Raw genomic sequence first — 24,198 nt, forward strand, 5'->3', positions numbered from 1 at the left:
CCCCGGGGCGTGGGCGGTGCCGGGGCGCTGCGGGGTCCGGCCCTTCCTTCCCTCTTTTGCGCTCCTCTCTATGGCCGGCGCCGCGCTGGCTCCTCCGCCCCGCCCCGCGCCTCTCTCTATGGTAGGCGGCGGCCTCCGCCTCCTGACGCCCGCCCGGCGGTTGGCCGCGGCGGGACGGAGCGGCCCTGCTGACACGTCCCGGCACCGCCCGCCGCCGGGCTCCCGCCGCCATTTTGTGCGAGCCGCGGCTGGGGGCTGAGAGAGTTCGGGGAGCTGCGGGGAGGGAGCTGGGCTCTTTCCGGCGCCGCCATGCCTTCCTCGCCGCTCCGTGTGGCCGTGGTGTGCTCCAGCAACCAGAACCGTAGCATGGAGGCGCACAACATCCTCAGGTAAACAGGGCCTCACCGACTCCCTGCCTTCCTTCCTTTCGCCGGCGGCGCGGCCTGGGCCGGGCTGGCTGCAGCCGGGCCCCACCGGTGCGTTCTAGGCCTGGCGGCTGCGGACTGTCCTTCCGGACCGCATCAGGGCCGCTGTAGTGCGGTCTGGCCGGTCCTGGAGCTGGGCTGTTAGGGCGGCGAGGCACCGGCGGCGGTCCGAGGCCATACTTGGGGCCTGTGCCTAACCCTGCCAGGCCCACGGGCTTGGTGAGCTCATCCTCATTGCATCCCATCTCTTCCGGGCCCTGCTTCAGGCTAGGTTCGCCGGAGGGGCCGATGCGGTGGGATCTACTCCACTGTGGCCGGTGGACCTCCGGATCTAGTGCTGCGAAACAGGAGCTGGCGAGTTCGACAGGCTCAGAACAGCTCCCGTGTCTCGGCATCTGAAAACTTAAATGCTCCTTCCTTCTTCCTCCTCCCTCTCTACCCCCCGTTTTATTTTTCTTTCCTTTTTTATTGTAAAAGAAACAAACAAACAAACAAACCAACCAAAAAAATCTTTAAAAATGTCCCTTCTCTGAAGACTGGAACCGCTTAGTGCAGTGAAAGGGAACCTTTTCCTGTAGCAGCAAACCTGAGCAAAGTGTTTCCTTTAGGATGTTAAATGTTTTTGAGGTTATGAGGGTTCATCTGTTTAGCACTGCAATTATTTTCAGCTTGGCTGAATTCAGAGGGGGAGGTGGGAGACTAGGGACAGACTGACAAGAGAGACCTGATCTGCCTCGGAATCGTGTTCCTAAATCGTCCTGTGCACTGCAGGAAAATGATAAAGGGCTTTTTTTGTTTGTTTCTGTTACAGTTATGCCAACTAAATATTAAGATACACATAGTGTTAGCACAGGAAGCCAAACAACTGTGTGTAAATTGTCTGCTACACTTAAATAAAAAGAACAGCCTTGGAAGAAATAAATAATTAAAGTATTTGGTCTGGCTGCCATCTTACTGTGAGCAGCATTTGATGCTGTTTAACGCTTAAACTTGGCACCAGATATTACCTGTGGCAGCTCTGTAAACATGATGTTCCCAATAGCTGCTTGTGGGGGATGGATGCCCTTCTGTTGTTTTCCTGCTGGAGCCGAGTTTTAATTGAAACCTGAACACTAAGCACAAATTAAATTTACCTCTAATCTCTAGCCTTTTTTTCTTCCCCTCTGTCTTTGCAGAAGAAATAAATCACTTATAGCATGAATGATGCTCTTCTGGCAAATGTGGCAGCGAAATGTTTTTTGGGTTTTTTTTTTTTTTGAGGTATTCTCAAGATTTTTAATTAAGAATAAATAAAGAAAAAGGAGGAGGCAAGTCAGGAATAAATTACTGATGCTGCTTTAAAGGAGAAACTACCCTGTGCAACGAGAATGGTCATTTGCCAGTAAACTTAAGAAAAATGTCTTTATTAGCTCAAAGCCAGTCTGATTGCCTGTCCAGGGTAATGTCTTGCACTGCAGTTTGAAAGAGCACATGATGAAAAAGGAAGAAGAGTCAGGAAGAAACATATCAGATAAGTTTAATTTACTTTCTAAATGTCAGGCTTACCTAGTGCCTCCTATAACCTGAATTCAAATGTATGATAGTTCATAGATTCATGGAATTATTTGGGCTGGAAGGGACCTTAAAGATCATCCAGTTCCAACCCCCTGCCATGGGCAAGGACACCTCCCACCAGCCCCAGGTTGCTCAAGGCCTCATCCAGCCTGGTCTTGAACACTATCCACACCCTCCCTGAGCAAGGTGTTCCAGTGTCTTACCACCCTCACTATAAAGAATTTCTTCCTAATATCTAGTCTGAATCTAAATCCTAAAGCAAAAGCAGCCTTGCAGAAAAGCCTGAATTTTGATTTCTGTAATTGTAAAACACCAAATTGAGCCCTCTGTGTATAACATCTAAGTGAAAAGTGTCTGCTTCACCTGGTAGGCTTTTGTTGGAAGCACCTATAGTCCATCACTTCTTGCTTTGATGTTTTTTCTTAGTAGTTTATCCTTTTAAATGCCTGAAGTTTAGGGAGTGACCTGAACAAGCTTAATTTAGCATCTTGATACATTTTATAACATCCTGAACTCAGAAAAGCAAAATGGTAACACACTTTCTCCACATACTTCAGCAGTTTGAGGAAGGGGTTGGTGGTGTGTGTTTGGGTTTATTTTTCTTTAAGCTTAGCATAACAGATAATTAGTTACTTCTTTTGGGAAACTCACAACCTTTTTGTCCTTTTAAATTCCAGCAGTTCATTCCAAAAGGGTTTGCAATGAGCCTCACATGCCAACCTGAATTTCACATTCATTCTTACTGTGCTTTGATACCTCTGTGCCACTGGAAAACAAACACATGTGGATGTTACTCATATCTAAATAATCCATCTATCAGATTCTGATGTGTTTTGGTTCAGTACAGTGCCAGTGTGCTTTGTTCTAATTTTCCAACAGAAGACAGACTGAAAGGCTTTGGAAGTTTGTTGATAGCCATAGGGATATGGTAAGACATTAAAGCAAAGGGTAGAGAGGAAGAGCAATAAAGACTCTACAGGAAGACCAACCTTCCTTAAAAGCTGTCAGACTGGATTCCATCTGTAACCAATCTCTTAGGTCAAATGTTACCCAGCCTACATTTTTTTTACAAATATAATTTGTATATAGGTCTTCTGGACTTTTTTTTTTCCCCTCAGAGTGAGCAGAGTTATGCTATGGGTGTCCTTCAGACATGGAAGAGGAAGGTGGAAGGGTAACACTTCTCTTATTGCCAGTAACTTTAACATTGTCATTTGTCTGTATTTATTTGGTAATACCCTGGTTAGCCTTTAAAATGAAGTCATTGTTTCAGAGTCTCCCAGTTTGTAGGATGTGTTTTCAGGCTCCTCCAGTGTAGATCTCCTGTCTCAACCTCCTGGGCTGAGAGCCTGTGCTACTACTGATAATGAAAACTTGTGCTGATACTGCCTTAAGCTGCTGATCTCTTCCTTTGCTTTGGGAAACTTGTGAGAAATTAGGAGTGTGAACCTAAGATATTTTAGTGGCAGTAAACAAATTTAAATATTGAAGCCCTAGTGGCTGAAATTTCAGTTTCATATTGATGTCATGTTTATTTGTGGCTGAAATTTCAGTTTCATATTGATGTCATGTTTATTTGCTCAGCATGGCCCAGAGAATTGACATTGCACCCATGGTGTTCACATAAGTAGCTTCTCTGCTGGTATTATCTGTCAGCAGCCAAATACAGTGAGGAATTGAAATTTAATACAAATTGATTGATAGATGCAGAGAATGGTTTGGGTTGGAAGGGACCTTAAAAATCATCTAGTTCCGACCCTCTGCCATGGGCAGGGACACCTCCCACCAGCCCAGGTTGCTCGAGGCCTCATCCAGCCTGGCCTTGAACAACCTCCAGGGAGGGGGCATCCACAACCTCCCTGAGCAACCTGTTGCAGTCTCTCACCTCCCTCACTGTAAGTAAGTGTATTATTATGTAGGAAGTCTTAAATTGTATTAATAAACCCTCAAGAAGGAAATGTTTTAATGTGGGGTTTTTTATAGTAAAGCATTTCCATTTCACAGCTTATCAGTGATAGTGCCAACTACAAGGAGGGCACTGTTGAGAGTTGTTTTCCTGCTACATGTTGTGGGAGGGGTTGTAGTCAAATTAGTGATTTGTCCCCTGAAAAATCTTTACCAGCTGCAGTGGTACTGCAGGGTTTGTGTTTGCTTTACTGTTCAGCAGTACTTTATCCTGGCTGCTGTAAGAAGGGAAGCTGTACTGGTATGACCTCTCAGGAAGCTGAAAAACACCCTAATGTAATAAGCATGTGTGAGATCCCCAAAGAAGAATGAAATAAAAGAAAGATTTGGATCAAAGTTCACATCTTGGTCTGCATGGATTAACATTTTTCCTCTCAGTGCCTGGAACTGTGTGGTAACAACTTTGTCACGTGTTAGGGCTTTGTTAGTCCCATGTTGACCTCTGCTTTCAGTAGCAGTTGTGTCCCAGATGAGAGGTGTTGGCAGTGAGCTCTGAGAGTCATTGGAGGGAAATGCAATGCCTGTTCCCAGGTTGCTCAGTTAAGTTTATAAACTCACAGGCACATGAGTAGTGCCTCTGTCCTCACTGTAATGAGCTATGACTTAAGCTGAGGTGAGCATACTTGCTGCAAGTGAGATCTGTGTACTGACTTATGTTTGTCCTTAGTAAATTGATAGTTTATACACACTGATTTTTTACTAGTAGTAATAGAGACAGCTTCCTGAGATTCCCCAACATCTGTTAAATATTTAAGCTTCACATATCCAGCAATCAGTGCTAAGATACTATATTGGTTTGTCTTGCCCTTTATGGTAAAGTGGAAGCTCATGAGTTTCCATCTGCTGAGTAGCTGAGTAGGCTGTTCAGAGGCTGTGCTACACTACACCAAATACTTGACTTGCTGAACAACATCTGTCCAGCTGCTGACTTCAAGCAGGCTGTGTTGAACTGTGGCTCTGTGCAGCCATTCTGCCCTCTCTCCCAGCCTCCCAAGAGTTGCAAAAAAAGATGTTGAAACCTTTTCAGGAAATTTCATAATTGTACACGTGGTGCATAAATCGTGTCAGAGCTGTTCCCAGGCAACAGCTGGTGTCAGAGCAGGAATTCCATGTCAGGAGTCATATTTAGGCTACTTAAGGAAGTAATTTTCAGTGAGTCATGTGCATTAGGGGAACAAATTTTTGATGTGTGGAACTTCAAATGTTGTCCAGCATTCTGGACAATAGCAACAGTATTTTACCATGTGTTTGTCCATCATTATTATTATTTATCCATTGTTGTTATGTATTTGTCCATCAGACCACCAGAAAATAAATCTCCTTTTGGTCCTGTTATTCAACCAATATATTACAGTGTTCCTTAATACTGAAGGATTTGTTGAGATTCAAGTGGGTGTATTTAGATTAATCAGAACATTTTGGCATTACCCTTAAAGACAAGCAGGTTCCTGTCCTTTTTAAAAATTATAGTTAATAAACAAGCAGTTCTTCATAAGAATGGAATGAAGATCTCCCTGGCTTACCCAAGAGTTTTTAGGTACCAGCCAACAGAATATCTGCCCCAGTTCTGTGAAGGTAATTACACAGCATGTTTGTCAGTCCACTTGAGAAAAGAGCCAGACACACAAATATTTGTACTGGGCTAATTAAATTACACTGGAGGTAGTTTTGGCAACAAAGTGAGGGGAACAATCCAGTTACTCCAGCAGCTTTAGCAGAAAAAAATAACTGCTGATCAGTTGGAATTGTTGCCTACTTTACTACCAAGACAAAAGCATCTCTGTCTATACTGTATTGCCCAGGAGTGATTACAGAACTTGCTTGTTGCAAATCCAAGATGCCTGGAAGCAGAGAAGAAGCATCCAAAACACTTGGTACCATAATTCTGAGAAAATTCCACAGAAAGTGTAGGTGCTCCCTTAGGAATGTGCATGTTGGATAAGTGAGTTGCCTGATTTAAAGAGTGGTTTGGGTTGAAAGGCAGCTTGAAGATCATCCCTGCCATGGGCAGGGACACCTCCCACCAGCCCAGGCTGCCTTATTCAACCTGGCCTTGAACACCTCCAGGGAGGAGGCTTCCATAACCTCCCTGGACAACCTTTTCCACCCTCACTGTAAATAATTGCTTCTTAATCTCCAGTCTAAGTCTCTCTTCTTCCAGTTTCAATCCATTTCCTCTCATCCTGTCACCCCAAGCCCTTGTCAAAAGTCCCTCCCCACCTCTCCTGTCGCCCTTTCAGGTTCTAGAAGGCTGCTCTAAGTTCTTCTTGGAGCCTTCTCTTCTCCAGGCTGAACAGCCCCAACTCCAATCTGACTGATTGCTAAGAAGTGTTTGTAATATTCAGGGTGTGTTCTGCAGCACTTTGGTGTTTGAAGTCTAATTGCCTTTCCTCTCCCTCTCCCCTCTCTGTCTTTCAGCAAACGAGGATTCAGCGTCCGATCCTTCGGAACAGGGACTCACGTGAAACTGCCAGGACCAGCACCGGACAAGCCGAATGTTTATGATTTCAAAACAACATATGATCAGATGTACAATGATCTGCTTAGGAAAGACAAAGAACTGTATCCCTGTGGCATGGCCTTCTTAAAAAATCCAATATGGTTCATCCCTGAGAGGTGTAATTCATTATTTGGCATCATGCATTAGGAACATAAGAGTTGCTCCACTGGCGAACTTCAAATGTTTTCAGTTTATAGGAGGTTTGTTTTGGTTTTGGTTTTTTTTGTTTGTTTGTTTTTCTTTTTTTTTACAATGGGCCTCTAATGCTCCCTTGTAAATTGCTATTGAGTTTACAATGCACACATTCCAAATGCTCCTTTGTAGTCTGTTGACATGTTTAGCTCTTGAGTGAAAGCACATTTAATACTCTGACAGATTGTCCTTTCCCTCCCCTGCACTGTGGATCCTTTTCTCAGTGCAAAGACTGCGCTGATAATGGCTGCAGGAAGAGCGACCACCTCGACATTAATGTTGTATTTAGCTCAGACACTGACAGGTAAGGCTTACAGTATACTTTCTGTGGGAGAGAGGATACCTTTCATTAAAGAGCTCACCCTTCTCACTGACAGTTTCTTGAGACATGATTTGATCTGTGCACTGTGAGGGGAAAAAAAAACCCTCAACTTGTAGTGTATTATAAAGACTGGACATAGGAGAGCCCAAAAACTTCTTTAGTCCTGGACAGCAGAGGTGATCAGGGTTATGCACACTACTTAAAACCATGGCTAATTTCAAACTCCATGATTTTGAAACATCTATGTTTTAAAGTTGGGTTTTCTTTTTTTTTTTTTTTTAAGGAAACCTACAAAATTGGGGTACTCATTCTAGATATTTTCTCAACAAGGCATCTTTTTTTTATAAGTATGAAAGAAGAAGACTTCCCCTAATTAAGGGATTCAGTATATGCTAAATTTCTACTTCAAAGATACAGAGCCATATAGAGTGAATTATCTCAGAGATTAATCTTAGTTTAATAGAGCAGTCGGCATTTCTTAGTGCAGGGCTGGATTTTTTTCCCATGGAAATCTTGGGTATGGCCGCCTGAAGATCCAACAGGATTGTTAGAATTGTTTAAATGTCTTAATTGCATCCAAACAGCCCTGTTGGCTTACATCTTTTTGAAGAAACTGGACCTAAGACTAAACAGCTTGTCAGAGATTAGAAAACTTGGAACATGGTAGAAAGTACTTCAAGCTGTTACCCAAGGAGTCAGCAAACTCACTAACTTGAAAGCTAGCTCTGCAGTTGTGTGGTGGCACAGCTTATACTGTGGCTTACTTAAACAAAAAATTTTGTGCTATTTGCTGACCAGAGGTAGTAGATTTGAGCTCCCTGAGGCCCCAGGAGTGGCAACTGGGCATTGAAAAACTTGTGTTAATAAGGCCTGGGCTGTTTGATTAAAGCTGTACAGTGAGAATTGATTAACCTTTGGAATACCTTTCTTCACGGTGTTCCACACAAATGGCATCCCTTGCAGGGGTGTTGGTTCCCCAATACCTAATTAGAGATCCATTTAAAAAAAAAAAAGTAGGGTTTAGCCTTAATGTGTGATTTGCTGAGGGTTGGGGACTTTTTTTTTTATCCCTCTGCCTATAGAGAGGAAGACCTTGCAAACCCATCTTAATGAGGTGTGCCATGTCTTGATTAAAAAAGAACTGCTTGAAAAGAAAACTCTTTGAATTGAGAAATCATTCTAACCAGCACTAATGACTTGGTGATTTCCTTGTTGCACTCTTCATTGCTGCTGTATTAAATGTGGCAATGCTTTAAGAGAAAATCAACAGAAAGCCTACCTAGTACCCCCTCTCCAGTCAGCATTTTTTTTCTTTTTGGAGTTACCATTTTGGTTCTGCTCCATGCTGGAGGTGGTTGTTGTATTTGCAGTGTTACAGTTAAACTTCCTAAAATTAAAGAAAGCAAATGTAAGCAATAGCTCTTGCAGAGGAAATAGGGCAAGACCAGTTAGCTCTGCATCTTTGCATTTTTGATTCTCAGATAAAGTTAAGGTTTTCAGAGTGAAGTGTGCCAGTGCAGAAAGCAACTCCACTTCCAGAAATGGGTTTTGAGGATGAGGGCTTTGGCAGTAACCAAACCCACACCCACTCCTGAGAGTTGTGGTGTGGTTCATTGTGACCCAGGGTTGTGTGGGCTCTCATGTGGGGGTTTTTGGGTGAGCATTACTTCATAGAGCTGATAGAATGGCTTCAGTTGGAAGGGAGGGTGATGGGCATGCAAACATGAGCTCTGAAGGGTGGGAGGGCCTCCTCTTGGGTATGGGGAATGGGGAATGTATGGGGAAACAAAAGGAGGGGTGGTTCTTCACATGATTTAGCTGCTTGCTCTGTTCCCCAGCCTTGCCTTCCTCAGCTAAGCAGAGATCTGTCATCTGTAGCCTTTCCATGTGCTTTGAAATAGTCTGTCTTGGTGACAACTGTCTGCTTGTTCCCAAATGCCAGTGATGTGACACATGAAGTCAGTGTTCAGCATTCAGTATTGCCTTGCTTAGGAGTGATGTCCTTCCTCCAGCTCTGCATGCCACCAGGGTCCAAAGCATTATAGTCACCAGATACTTAGTGAAATCATGGCTCTTAGGGACTTGGGACATTGTCAGGCCAGTTAAGTAAATGGCCCCTGTTTCAGAAGGCAGGCCTCAAATAGAAATGAGCCTCTGCAGAAGCTCAGACATCAGTCAGCAGGGTTAAAACACGTTGGGAGTGAAAAGATGCATTGAAATTTGCATTCACTTCTGGAAAGGGGGAGAACTATCAAAAACCCACTCTGCAGAGACTAAAAGCAGCTTCATTGCAGTTAATTAGTGAAATACAGAGCAGAAGCTCCCATACCTTGAAGGCATGTGTTGATTCCAGAGCACAGGAATAAGGGATTAATGGAGCCTGGCACAGAGCTGTAGTTGAGTAGGTGGTTACGGTGTATGTGAAATGGAAGCACTTCAAAGTGTATTAAGATGTGGCAGTTAAGCCTTTCAGTTAAAGTATCCACATCTGCCACTGCATTTTTAGAACACAGTGCTTAAATTGCCTGAGTCACAGAATCCCAGCATGGTGGGGGTTGGAAGGGACCTCTGGGTGATCATCCAGTCCCAACCTCTCTGCTAAAACAAGGTTCACCCACAGCAGGTTGCCCAGGATCACAGTGTCCAAGTGGGTTTGGAATCTCCAGAGAAGGAGACTCCACAGCCTCTGGACAGCCTGCTCCAGGGCTCCAGCACCCTCACAGCAAAGAAGTTTCTCCTCCTGTTAAGATGGAACCTTCTGGGTTCCAGTTTGTGCCCATTGCCCCTTGTCCTTTTGCTGGCCACCACTGAGAAGAGTCTGGCCTCAGGCTCTTGTCCTTACCTTTTAGATAGTGATAAACATTGTTCAGGTCCCCTTTCAGGCTGCTGCTCTCCAGGTTCAATAGCCCCAGGTCTCTCAGCCTTTGCTCCTTACAGAGATGCTCCAGGCCCCCCATCCTCTTCATAACCTCTACTGGCCTCTACCTAGTAGTGATAATCCAGGTGATTGCAATCTAGGTGGTTTTCCTCTGTGAACTCCAGCTGGATGAGCTGTTGCTGACATAGGATGGTTGTGGGCCTTTTTGAATAATATCCTTCACATTCAGAACAAGTGGAGCCAGTTTCTTCTGCCATATACAGACCACTTTGCCAGTCATTGTTTGTAGCATTATGTTCCTACCATAACTCATGTTGATCCCCCAGTTTTCCCTCTGCCTGAGATGTGCTCTGGTAACTGGTAAGATGCATTGAGGTGGAACATCAGTAGAGGAAAATGTGTTGGCTTTGAAGTAAGTGTAGGCTTGAGGGAAGGACTGTGTAGAGCAGTTCCAGAACTGAAGTGAAAAAAGATCTGAAGCAGGTTCTGGCATGCACAGGATCTTCACAGGCTCTAGGTGGACAAAACTGAAATCTGTATTTCCATACAGAAGATGAGGAAGGCCAGCAGAAGGCTATTGTTGAACTAAACTGGCTTCACTGTAGAACTGTGTGGGGGAAGATTCTGTGCCCAAAACTTTTCAGTCCCACTCTAGACACCATCTCCTGTGCTCACGAAGAGGAATAAATACAAAGAGGATTGGGTCAAGCTGAGTGCATCCAGAAGCAGTGAGGCTATACTGAGGAAGAATTTTTCAGTGTGTAGGGTGGTGATGAAGGAGGGTCTTGCAGGGCTGAAGTCTTGGTCAGGCATCACTGCAGTTAGGTTTTTCTTGTAGAAAACTTGACATTTACAGTCTTGGAGTCAAGCTTAGCTTTGTGGGGCAGTACAATTGGAGTCATCTCTTCCAGAGGGTTTCCTCTGCTCTGTCTTAACACTAGTACTGGAAGAATGAGATCACTTCCTTGTGCAGTAGAAAGTTATTTGTCAATCAGCCACAGAATTGATACTTTGGACTCTAGAGTGATGAAGTTAAGTTCATGTAAGACAAACCTTCCAGCACTTGGGTGTGGAAGAACAGTGGAATTTTGATGCTGCCTTTTTGTTGAATGACTTTGATCTTAAAAATTTCTCGATGCTGTCAAAGGTACAAATCCCAGAAATTGAGTGAACTGTGCCAAATGTTTCTGATAATCAACATCTGAGATTGTTTGTGTGTCACCTGCTGCCATGGAGTGGTTTGGAAGCTCACTTCTGTGTGGCTTGCCCACCTAGTATGGCAGAAAACCTCTTGCAGCCGCTTACAGAGGAGCGTTTCGAAAACTTCTAACAGAGGAAAGTGAAAGATTGTTTGGAAAATCTGGATGCCTTTGGACATGTTGATCAATAGCCCCCATCTTGATAGGAGGAAGATGAGAAAAATGTGCAAGGTAAGAGAAATCTGAGTAAGATGGCCACACTCCCTGTGCTCTGAGTACTCAAGAGTGTGTGCAGGCATGTGCTTCACGCCTTGGCAGAGTGCTTTGGCTCACTGGTTTGTGGAGGGTAGCCCGTGTCTTCTGTGTATTGCAGATGTGATTGTTCTGCCACTTGGGATCCAGGTGGCAGATTTATTTAACTAAATCCAGCAGGACTTCTCCAGTGGGCCCACAAAGTATTTAGCAGCACAGTTTTGAAGGCCAGCATGGGAATGGCAGGAGAGGTGTGTGCTAGTTTCTTGTTTTCCATCCATCCACAAGGGTTTGTTGTGAGAGGATAAGAGGGAATGGATTGAAGCTTGAGGAGGGCAGACTTAGACTGGAGATTAGAAGAAATTCTTCCCAGTGAGGGTGGGGAGGCACTGGAACAGGTTGCCCAGTGAGTGCCTACTCCCTGTAAGGTGTTTAAGGCCAGGTTAGATGGGGCCTTGAGCAACCTGGGCTAGTGGAAGGTGTCCCTCCCTGCCCATGGCAAGGGGGTTGGAATCAGGTGATCTTTAAAATCCCTTCCAACCCAAACCATTCTATGAATCTCAGCAGAAACAAGCTGGCACAACTGTATTTATCTAATCCCACTCAGTATAGAGAACAGTTACTGCCATGGAATTCTTGTTGGAGGGTCTCATTCATGTGTGCTGCTAGTGTACATGCAAGGAGTGGCTGAGGGCTTTCATATCCCAGCTGGGGCTCAGTTAGCCCTCAGAAATTAGTATGTATCTCAGAGCTCTTCTCCAAAACTAAACTTCTAAGAGAAAGCAAAACAGCAATCTAATAGAAGTAAGCATTTAGAAGCTTAGGTTTTCCAAACATGCTGCTGCTACTTTATGGGGTACTTACTTTGGACTGATTTGCTGTAAAATAATGTTAAAATCAATTTATTGATTACTGAAGTCTTTTCAAGATGTGTGAAAGAAATTTACACGGTCTTGCTGCCATATACCTTTAATTGGCATAACACAGGTATCAGTACATAAACCCAAAGGGATTTAAGTACCATTTTCAAAAGACAGGGAATTGGGGTGAGGATGAGGGGGGAAAAATTGTTCCAGCCGCTTTGCTGCCCAGTGACAGCACTGAGAAGTCTTCAGGATCCTCAGAATTTAATGTAAGAATACAGAAACACAAAGCAGCAGTGTGAGAAGGGCTTCTTGTGAGAAGTGTTTACCCAAGGCACACAAGTTGTGTGTATGTAAGCCTTGCAAAAATTGGTTGTTAATTAGCCTGTGGCTTAACCACATCCCTCCTGTTCTTCAAGGTCCTGTTTGTAGTGTTGCAGTAAGGAGTGTTTGCTGCAGACCTCATCCAGAGTGTTTCTGGCTCTGCATGCTGCTAAGAAGTGGTCCTGCTGGCTTTGTGAATGTGTTCTCAGGTTCCCCAAATGTGTGAAATGAAATGGCTTAATTGATTTAAGTAATAGGTGTGTTTTGCTTTATCTGAGTTACCCTAGCCAGCTGTAACTCTATTGAGTTGAAAATTACCTTTGGGTGTTACAGCACAAAGCAGTGACAACAAGGGAAGCCACTTTGCCAACAGTCATTGCAGGCCCTGTTGCTCCAAGCCCTGAGTGATGTTTTTCTCACAGACCTCTCTCCTCACAGCCATCTTCCAAGTGCTTCTCCTTGCCCCATCCAATTTGCTGCTCATCTTCTGAGATCTGGCACTTGTGTCTAACCCTGAGAGCAGCATCCCAAAGTAATGTGTGATGCTTGGCAATCTTCTTACAATCCCTTCTTGCCTGCCCACTGCTGCTGAGACTGGTTTCTGTATTCCTTCATCACATGCCCATGTCACATACTGGTCTTACCAGTAGTTTGAGCTGCCTTGCCAAGTCACCAAGACACTGTAGATTCCAGCAGTCAAAATCCAAGCTCCTCTTGAACCACACACTGGATGAAGTGCATAGTCAGTTGTTGGGTGGCAGGGTCAAACATACCACATCTGTGAAGTCATCCTGTTGTGTTCTGCCTCTGCTATCCTTGTCTTCCTGGTAGTCCCTTCAGCCTGTCTGTTGATAGCACTTCAGCTCTTTGGCACTGGACTTTGCCATTGCTCCCATTCCAGCTCTTTGACAGCTTCTGTCTGTCTAGGCTCATCCTAGGAAATTCTTTACAATGAGAGTGGTGAAATAATGGCACAGGTTGCCCAGGAATGTGGATGAGACTCCATCCCTGGAGACATTTGAGATCAGATTTGCTGGGGCCCTGGGCAGCCTGATCTAGTTGGAGGTGTCCCTGCTGAGTGCAGGGGGATTGAACAGGATGACCTTTGAGGGTCCCTTCCAACCTGATGCAATCTGTGAATCCTCAAATATAGTTTCAGCTGTTCAGCACTGGCAAGACATTATCTGCAATGAAAATAACAAAGCCTCTGTCTTAAAATGCAGCATGATGTGCTGAAACATGTTAAGATAAAGAAGCAGGCATGAAATTTAGTTTCCTTACATGGTGCTTGGTATCCAGGTGGTGTTCTACAAGCTCTGAAATACACATTCCTTTATAAACATGCACCTTAGCTGGCCTAAGGTGATAGTCATTCCTCTCTATCCTCTCCTCTGAGCATCAAGCTGTGAGCCTGAACAACTGTTGAAATCTCTCTGCTGAATTAATAGAGCGTTCTGACTGCAAAACAGTGGGAATCACTTGGCTGTGTCCAGCTCTGACTTCAGTCCATTCTGTTTTTCCTAAATTGCTCATCCAGAAGTTTGCAGTCGTCTTGTATCTCAGAACTGAGGTGGCAGCTGAAGGCCCCATCCATCCTAGTTACTGGGGAAAAAGCTCCCCTCAGCATTAACCAGATTTATTCCCAGTGAAGATAATAGCTGGTCTTGATTCCTGCTGCTCTGGGATCAGAGGGGCAGAGGATGGTTAGCTGTGTGCTGTTGAGTGGGTGGTAAAAGGCACTCCTGCTGTCTATGACAGCTTTAAATTTGGGTAGCAGAAGTTGTGAAAGCTTTAAGGGTTTGACCTAAGCACACACACATATATATATATCTTTAAAAAACTACTAAGTTGTCTACATCAGGACATTGTTATGGTTGAGCCTTAAGTAAGGATATTCCCCTAGGGGATAGCCTTAAGGCAGGAGAGAAAACACACTGGAATGATCTCCCAGGGAAAGCAGTGAATTCCCTTGCATTGCACAGCTTTAAGACTCAGCTTGCCAGGGTGCTGGAATATCTCATTTCACTACCAGCTAGAAAGGTTGGAGCAGATGATCCTTGGGGTGCCTTCCAACCTGGCATTCCATGAAATGAAGAGAATGCACAGTCACTAACAGCAGAAACAACCACACAGCTCCAGTGCTGTGTCTGTTGGAGTAACTCCACTTGTGCTGCAACATCATCTCCTCTTTATACCAAGTCTTTCCTTTACTGAGCTGTCATGCATATATTCTTTCTTTTATATTGTGGATCTCTTTAGCATAGTTGCTCCAATAGAGGTGAGACCTGAATTGGATTGACTAAAAATGTGATGGGTTTCCTGTACCCAGAGTTTGCAGCAGGTGAAGGCCTCTTGGATAAATGCATGCATGTTTTGTTGGCTTTCTGAGCCATGGTAGTGTTAAGAAGGCTGCTGTGGCCAGACAGCAGCCCTGAAAGGTGAAAATTCTGTTGAGTGCCTTCTGGAGAAGTGACGGCTGAAAAGAAAGAGCAGCAGATGCATAGGATAAGGAGCATGGAGTTGAAAGCTGTTGGAAGGAAAGCAAAGTCTGACTTAAATGATTCAACATCTGGCAGTGTAGCAGAAACCTAATGGTGATGATCCAAGGGCTGGAGCACCTCTGCTCTGAGGACTGGCTGAGGGAGCTGGGGGTGTTCAGCCTGGGGAAGGGAAGATCCTAGGGGGATCCTAGAGCTGCCTTCCAATACCTGAAGGGATCCTGCAGAGGGACTTTCCATGAGGGTGTTTAGAGACAGGTCAAGGGGGAATGGTTTGAAGCTGAGGGAGAGCACGGTCAGACTGGAGCTGAGGAAGAAGCTCTTCAGTATGAGGGTGGTGAGGCTCTGGAACAGGCTGCCCAGGGAGGTTGTGGCTGCCTCTTCCCTGGGGGTGTTGGAAGGCCAGGTTGGATGAGTCCTTGAGATTTGAGATCCAAATCTAACTGAGAGGTGTCCCTGGCCATGGGGGAGGTTGGAGTAGATGATCTCTGAACCTTCTTCCAACCTAAGCCATTCTGTGATGATCTCCACATCCACCTGAGCTCCTGAAGAGAAAGAAGCTGGGGTTATAATGCTTCATTGAAAACCATCATGCAGCTCACCTCCCCCTGCTTCCTGCAAGGATGCTGTCCTGTGAGTTGGGGTTTATTTATTTTTATTTTACAGGTGCAAAACATTTCAGACAACCAAATGTCAGGAATCTTAACTGCTTCTTTCAGGCTCCTTTTATAGGCAGATGGACCCTTGGAAAAGAAAAATCCATAGCTGCAAGTTGGCAGCAGAAAGCTTGCCTGTGAAGCAGAAAGCTTGACTGTGTGGGTTTTCTGAATATGCGTAATTCTGTCTCCAAGCTCAGTCAGGAAAGCTTAGGGGACAGCTGCCAGCAACATTTTATCCTAGAAAGGGAAAAAAAAAATCCAAAAAAAGTGTGTGGGATGTTGAGGATTTTTTTTTTTTCCCTTTGAACTGCATGATGTAGAAATGAGGAGTGTAGAGCCCAGAGAGGGCTAACCTGCAGCCTGGGCAAGGTGCTCAGTGTGCAGGAGGCTGTTGCAGTTGTTTGCATGCTTTGCAAATAACCAGAGGCCCAAAGTGGCTACATGGAAGTGATTGATTTTTATTTTTTTTTTCCCAAGCAAAACAAACCCAAGGAGAGTTCACAGGGGTGCTGTCAGGAAGCTGTGGGAGATAGCTTGGGGCTAGAAAGGATGATTCTTGGACTATACAGGGAAGGAGAGGTGGTAAAAGAGTTGGGGATGAATTGAAAGGGAGAAATCTGTTGGCTGAGAGAGAAGTTTAGTTCAGTTTTGAGCCCCTCACTCCAAGAAGGACATTGAGGTGCTGGAGCAAGAAGGGCAGTGGAGCTGGTGAAGGGTCTGGAGAACAGGGATGGTGAGGAGCAGCTGAGGGACCCGGGGTTGTTCAGACTGGAGAGGAGGAGGCTGAGGGGAGACCTCATTGCTCTCTACAGCTCCCTGAAATGATGTTGGGGTGAGGTGGGGGTTGGTCTCTTTTCCAAAGTAACAAGTGATAGAACAAGAAGAAATGGCTTCAAGTTGTGCCAGGGGAGATGTAGGTTGGACATGAGGAACAATTTCTTCTCTAAAAGGTTTGTCAAGTCCTGGAGCAGGCTGCCCAGGGAGGTGGTGGAATCACTGTCCCTGAAGGGATTTAGAAAGCTGTGTAGATGTGGTTTGGTGGTGGACTTGGCAGTGCTGGGTTAGTGGTTGGACTCAATCTTAGAGGTCTCTTCTAAGTGATTCTAAGACCTCAGTGAAACATGAATAGATTTATCTGTCTGTGGTAAGCAACCTCTCAGTCAGTGAGTGAGACCAAATGGATATGTTCTGAAGTAGTTCAAGTGCAGTGGTACAGACACAGGAGAGAACTGAACTGGTTTTCCATATAACCCAAACTCTTACAGGTAGAAAGGTGGATTGAATTTTTAACACAGCTTAAACACTTGAAAGAAAAGCTTTGGAGGCCATTTGGTTGAAAACTCTTCTTTGAAGCATATAGATAGCAGATGCAGGTCTGGTGACCCAGGGCAGAAGAGCTTGAGATCCCAGGGCAACTGTAAGAAGGTAGAGAGAAAGTTGCTGGTCTTTTGTTAACAAAAGCTTAGGCTTGTTCTCTGAGAAGAATTAAGATACCTGCCAGGTGTGTGTATGACCTTTGCAACAAGGACATGAGCCAAGATCACCTCTGACATGCTGATAATGGGAGGGGTTTCTGCTCAGAATCCTTCTGTTAGCTCTAGAAATTAGATTGTTACCCTTCCTGCTATTTTAATTTTACAATAAATACTTAGCTGGGTAAAAATACTGCAGCTTCAAAGGCAGGCAGGCATGGCAGCACTTCCCAGGCTGCCTTCATTCAAGCCTTTCCTGGTCTTCCTCATTAACCCTAAAACTTTGCCTTTGCTTTTAGTCAAGTGAGCAGATTTAGATGCAGTCAACCCTGGTGTGCTCCCAGTGAAGCTGCACATCCCAGAAGGCTGAGAAGAAAGAGGGATGAGTGAATCCTGTCTGAAAGGGGGCTCCAGGATGCAGATTTGAGCCTGGAGGTTACAGTACCAGCATAAATATAGCTCCCAAGCAGCAGATAACAGGTTCCTTTCACACAGTGACTGAAGCTCTGACAGGCATGAAGTCAGTGTTTTTCTTCATTCCCATTTCTGCATCTTGGGATATTTTTAAGGGACTGTGCTTCTGTGATTGATTTCACTTGCTTGGGAAGTTGAGTTGCATAAGCCTGGAGGCCTTGAGTGTGGGCCATGCTGCAGATGTGCAGTTGACACTAGAAATACCACATAATTGCCTTTCAATTTCAAGAGGGAGGCCCCTGGAGTGAGGGGCAGTGACTTCAGGGAATGTAGGACATGCTGCTCACACACAGCCAAGTGAGTGTGCTGAGCATTGTGGATATAAAAATAGTTGCCCAAGAGAAGTTGTCCTTCTGAAGAACTCTCTTCCTAGAGCCTTTTCAAAGCTGGCTCTGCCATTGTGCTAATGACAGTGCCAGGTCTCTTCAAAATCAATTGCATGAGTTGCCCAGATGGGGATGAGCCTGCCACCCTAGGGATCTATCTCATGGTCACTGAGCTTTGTGTTGGCAAACAGAAGGAATATTGCTTTCTAGATACAGCAATAATTGTGTCCAGTTCTGGTGTCCCCAGCGTCAGAGGGACACAGAGCTGTTGGAGTGAGTGCAGAGGAGGCCACAAAGATGATCCAAGGGCTGGAGCAGCTCTGCTCTGAGGACAGGCTGAGGGAGCTGGGGGTGTTCAGCATGGAGAAGAGAAGGCCCTGGGGGAACCTTATGGCTGCTTTCCAATACCTGAAGGGATCCTACAGGAAAGCTGCAGAGGGACTTTTCATGAGGGACAGGACAAGAGGGAATGATTTGAAGCTGAGGCAGAGCAGGGTTAGACTGGAGCTGAGGAAGAAGTTCTTCAGTATGAGGGTAGAGAGACTCTGGGATAGGCTGTCCAGGGAGGCTGTGGCTGCCTCCTCCCCTGGGGTGTTGAAGGCCAGGTTGGATGAGTCCTTGAGCAGCTGAGTCTAGTTGAGAGTCAGATCTTTTCCAACCTTATTGATTCTGTGAGAGGTGTCCCTGGCCATGGTGGGGAGGTTGGAGTAGATGATCTCCGAAGTCCCTTCCAACCTGAGCCATTCTCTGATTAATGTAACTTGTGCTGGTCATTTGTGCCAAACCATGACTTTTCTTGAAGTACTGGTACTTAACTCAAGCAACTTCAGATACACACAGAATGGAATTTTACACATGTTGGACAGAAATAAGAGAATCAAGCCACGACCAGAAAGATTCCAGAACTGCAAAGATGTTTTTGATTTGATCCTAACGTGTGAAGAAAGAGTCTATGATCAAGTAGTAGAAGGTAAGGACCTTGAACTGATAAACCAAGTTAACTTTGAGTGCTTTTTCCCCACCTGCTCCCTCAAGTCCTCCACAATCTGGAAACACCTCAGACTCCTGAGTGCTGCTGCTGGCACATCAGCAGGGACAAAAGCTCACAGTCTGTTGATGTAGACTTTGTGTCCTAGAGGAGTGATGGCTGAATGCTTTGTTCTAAAAGATGCTGGTGTTGGCAACTCCCCAGGCTGTGTATAGCAATGTGAAGGGCTGAGATCAGGAAACAGCAAGCATTTGGAGGCACTCAAACACATTTAGGTTTGAAAATGCTCATGGGTATAGAAATGAGCAAGTTGTGTGTGGTGAGCATTTTTTTTTCCACCTTGAGTTGATGAAGACACCAAGTCTAAGCTGTTTTCCTCATGCAACTTCCCTTCTCTGCAGAAGACTTCCTCTGCTGTACCAAGCAGTTTATCCACAACAAACAGCTCCTGCCCAGGTGGAGAAGCTGTTCCTGTGTGTGATTAACACTGCAAACAGGGCACAGCTTTGCTCTCAGATGAGTCAGTCAGACGCACCAGGAGCATCTCAGCTGGGGATTGGGCTCTGCATGAGCACAATGCAGCAGGTTTGAGGAGAACTCACTCAAAGTCATGGGGGTTTGGCTGTGACTCAGTTGGCTCCTGGGCTGAGAGCCCTGCTTCTGGCAGTGCTGGGTGCAGGCTCATGTGGGGCTGAAGGGGTTTGCTGTATGCTGAAAAACCAAGGCAACTGAACTGGTATCTTGCACACATTTGAAAGGCTGTTGCCTTCTCAGTCCTTGGTGGCCCTGTCACAAGCAATACAGAAGCACAGTTTGGGCTTCTCCAAGCTGAGTAATTAGTGTCCTGAATGCTTTTAAGTGTTTGAAATGTGTTGGTAGGTTCTGGGAGCAGCTGCCCTGGTTCTTCAACAGCTTCATAGAGGAAGCAGCTTTCAGTCTAATGTTTTAAGTGGGGATCCTGAGGAAGGGAAATGAAGAGCAACAACCACTGGCTGAGTGTCAAGTTGTGTATCTCTGACTTCATGGTAATGCTCTTCATAACTGACCAAAGAAAGGAAGACTTGAGTGCAGCCAAATGATTCTAGATGTGAAAGCTGAAACTGTGGAATGGAGACCTCAACAGGAGAGAACAACTTGCAGTGTTCTAGGAGGTTATGTTAGAGAGGCACAGCAGTAACACATGGTTGGATTGGTGGGAAAAGGATGTTTTCTTTTACCCACTTCACCCCCTTGTGAATAAGCAGAACACACTAAAGCTGGAATGTCCTAATGTGCTCAGCCTGGGGTTCACCTTGCAGTTGGAGTGTTGGGCGCACAGTGCTTTTTTTTTTTGAGGAAAGAGGCAATTAAAACTCTTCAGGTGAGGAAGCCCGAAATGATTTTTGACTTTTGAGACTCTTTAAAAGATTGTCAGTGTAAGGTGAATGATAACTTCTCCTGACCAGGGCAAACTCACTGTCAAGACCCTTCCACCAAACAACTCTTTCATTTCCAAACCCCAGCTTTTTTCAATGTTTTTTTTTTTAATGAGGAGCTGTTGTTTAAGGCAACATTAAACAATTGCCTGAAAGCAAGTTTGGAGAAGGCAGAGGTGGACAGTGTCTGTGTATCTTCAAAAAACTTCTGTGTGCTCTGTGTCAGAGGTGATCCCATCCCACCCAAAGTGTTGTTACCTGTGCTTTGTTTCAAATAGATTTAAATTCCAGAGAACAGGAGACGTGTCAGCCAGTACATGTGATCAATGTGGACATTCAGGATAACCATGAGGAGGCAACCCTGGGAGCTTTCCTTATCTGTGAACTCTGCCAGTGTGTAAGTAGAGGCCTCCTTGCCCTTGGACCCATCTGTTTTTCAAAGTGAGCTCTCTGTGTGTGCATTCTAGAGAAGGCTCCAGGGGGACCTTAGAGCTGCCTTCCAATAGCTGAAGGGATCCTACAGGAAGGCTGCAGAGGCACTTTTCATGAAGGGTTGTAGAGACAGGACAAGGGGGAATGGTTTGAAGCTGAGGGAGAGCAGGGTTAGACTGGATCTTAGGAAGGAGTTCTTCAGTACCAGGGTGGTGAGACTCTGGAACAGGCTGTCCAGGAAAGTTGTGGCTGCCTCTTCCCTGGAGGTGTTGGAAGGCCAGGCTGGATGAGGCCTTGAGCAGCCAAGTCTTGTTGAGAGGTGTCCCTGGCCATGGTGGGGAGGTTGGAGTAGATGATCTCTCAGGTCCCTTCCAACCTGAGCCATTCTGTGATGATTCTCTGATTGGAAGCAATGTGTTGATAGCTTGTACAAAGAGCAGCAATGCAAAGCCCTTGTTAATAACCTGCACAGAACCATTATGGGTTCAGCCCATGCTCAAAACAGTGTCCGTGGCACAAGCATCCATTCCTAAAGCAGTTGTGGCAGATGGGGTTCGAAATCACAGCTGCGTTCTGAATCACAGCATACCTGATGAACATCCTCTGTGTTTCACAGTCCCACCTTGTGTGTGGGATGTGGAAGGCAAAAATGGTGCCCTCTGTCATCCCTGTCCAGGGGCCCCAGCCCTTGAGGGAAGACTGAAATAAGCTGTGCTGAAACCAGTGAAGAGAAGAGAAAGGATCTGTGTCCTTCACACTGTGCAAGTTGATGAGTTCACCTGTGCCAGTGTGGCAAACAGGCTGGTTTTTCACTCCAGCCTGTGAGAGCTATTCTGGTCTTAAATCCTTCCCAGATTCAAAGAAGCCTGAGAGGGTTCAAGCACTTGAAGTTCCAGCCTTCTGTTCAGTGTGCCTGCAGCTATTCTGAAGCTCCTGTTTGCTATCTAGTGAGGATGGCTGTTGCCTACTCAACAAAGTAGCAGTGAAGTGCCAGTTCAGTGGGTTGGAGCAGGAAGGATATGCAGATAAACATGATGCAGAGATACATTTGGGAATCTCAAGCACCTCCTGCTGCACTGGTTGGTCCAACCTGCTGCTTTACATCCCCCAGCCAGCCAAAACCTTGGAACTGTTGCAGTTTTCTAAACAGCATCACAACCCTTGGAGTCCAGTTGTTTAATCACAGAATTGTCAGGGTTGGAAGGGACCTCAAGGCTCATCCAGTTCCAACTCCCCTGCCATGGGCAGGGACACCTCACACTACAGCAGGTTGCTCACAGCCACATCCAGCCTGGCTGCAAAAGCCTCCAGGGATGAGGCTTCCACCACCTCCCTGGGTAACCTGTGCCAGTGTCTCATCACCCTCATGGGGAAGAATTTCTTCCTAATATCTAATGTAAATCTCCTCTCCTCTAGCTTGGATCCATTCCCCCCGAGTCCTGTCACTACCTGACAGCCTCAAAAGTCCCTCCCCAGCTTTCTTGTAGCCCCCTTCAGATACTGGAAGGCCACAATGAGGTCACCTCAGAGCCTTCTCTTCTCCAAACTGAACAGCCCTCAACCTTCTCAGCCTGTCCTCACAGCAGAGGTTCTCCAGCCCTCTGATTAATGTTTGGTTGTTCTTTGTTCTCTTCTAGATACAGCACACAGAAGACATGGAAAATGAAATAGATGAGCTGTTACAGGAATTTGAAGAGAAAAGTGGAAGGACTTTTCTTCATACTGTCTGCTTTTATTAAAGCACATCTGTCTCCTAGGCCTTAATCCAGATGAGGGAAGCATGTGTTTCAAGTTCTGCTGATACTGTATTTTCCTGCAAAATGAATATTGATTTCTCTCTTTTGTTTGTTTGTTTAAGAACCTCCTTTTTCAGTGTCTTTTTATTTTGTTTCAGGTGTTCTGTCACAGGTAGGCGGAGATACTGGTTGGGGTTGTACATAGGAGGGGGGAATGAAAAGTCTACACAAAGGCCACCTATTTAAAAATGGGAAGGGTTTCTTTGAATCCTGCTTTAATTATTTACAAGTAGGGTTTTAATTCTAAAGAGAATGTTTCTTGAATAGAAGTTTATAATGTATTTTTCCAGCTTACAAAGTTATTTTATTTCAGTTTGTGCTTTTTGTTTTGTTTTGTTTTGTTTTGGGGGGGGTTGTTTTTGGTTTTTTTGAGGGTTTTTTATGTTAATGTGACAGAATGGCTGCACTCTGTGAGGATGTGAATGGAACAATATGAAAAATGAGTATCTGTATATTATTAGGTATAAAGTTGGAAGCATCCAATAAAAATGAAAAACCTCTAAGCCTCGCTTGTTTTCAAAGGAGCAAAGTAGAAGCTAAGTCAGTCTGGTCTGTCTGTGGTAGAACACAAGGATTCTTCTGCTGCTGCAGATACTTTATGGTTGGAAAAGACCTCTAAGATCATAGAGTCCAACCATAACCCATCCACCATGACCACTGAACTGTATCCTGAAGCACCATATCTACAGCTTCTTGAGGACCTCCAGGTATGGTGACTCCACCCTGGGCAGCCTGTTCCAACCCCTCACCATGCTCTCAGTAGAGGTTTTTCCTAATCTCCAGCCTAAATCTCCCCTGGCACAACTGAAGCCCATTTCCTCTCATCCCATTGCTGGTTACTTGGGAGAAGAGACCAACCCCAGCCTCACTCCAATCTCAGGCAGGTGTAGAGAGCCATAACATCTCCCCTCAGCCTCCTCTTCTCCAGACTAAACAACCCCAGCTCCCTCAGCTGCTCCTCATATGATGCTCTCTAGACTCCTCACCAAACTCTTTGCTCTTCTCTGGACACCCTCCATCACCTGAATGTCTTTCCTATCCTGTGGCACCCAGAATTGAACCCAGTGCTCAAGTTGTGGCCTCCCCAGGGACACCATCATTGCCCTGGCAGGCTCAGCTCCCAGCTGTGTCAGGAAGTTCTCTTCCACACACTCCAGGAATCTCTTAGGTTGTTTCTTCTCTGCTGTGTTGTATTTCCAGCAGATGTCTGGTGAATTATAGTCCCCCCAAGAGAATGAGGGCTGGAGATTTGGAGACTTCTGCCCATCACCTTGTAGAATGCCTCATTAGCCTCCTCATCAGCCTCCTCATCCTGACTGGGTGCTCTGTGGCAGACTCCCAGCAGGGTATCTGCCTTCTTGGCCTTTCCCCTAATCCTTACCTACTTGACCTTACCAGCACAGGCATTGGGTTCTACACAATCCAAACACTCCCTAACATATAGAGCCACTCCACCCCCTTTCCTTCCCTACCTGTCCCAAAATGCTGTGGAGAACATGTGATGAGAACAGGATGGGGAGTCCAAGCAGCAGTTGTGGTGAGCTTTGCAGAGTGCATGTTTTCTGGTTGGCTTGTCCTGTCCCATTTTTGTTTCTGTAGCTGAGGATTTTCACTCAGCCTCCTCTGCTTCTGCTCATTTGTCTGTCTGATTCCATTGCTTGTTA

General features: G+C 45.5%; 1 protein-coding gene across 1 annotated transcript; it reads left to right on the plus strand.

The window, feature by feature from the left end:
- The first annotated feature begins 249 nt into the window (after positions 1 to 249).
- SSU72 (SSU72 homolog, RNA polymerase II CTD phosphatase) lies at positions 250 to 22,724 on the plus strand. Its single transcript, XM_054394925.1, has 5 exons — positions 250 to 389; positions 6,363 to 6,506; positions 18,734 to 18,873; positions 20,585 to 20,703; positions 22,376 to 22,724. The coding sequence occupies exons 1-5, from the start codon at positions 310 to 312 to the stop codon at positions 22,475 to 22,477; spliced, it is 585 nt and encodes a 194-aa protein (XP_054250900.1). The 5' UTR covers positions 250 to 309; the 3' UTR covers positions 22,478 to 22,724.
- The last annotated feature ends 1,474 nt before the right edge of the window (positions 22,725 to 24,198 follow it).

This window comes from Indicator indicator, chromosome 32 (assembly GCF_027791375.1).
Source record: "Indicator indicator isolate 239-I01 chromosome 32, UM_Iind_1.1, whole genome shotgun sequence".
Lineage (NCBI taxonomy): Eukaryota > Metazoa > Chordata > Aves > Piciformes > Indicatoridae > Indicator > Indicator indicator.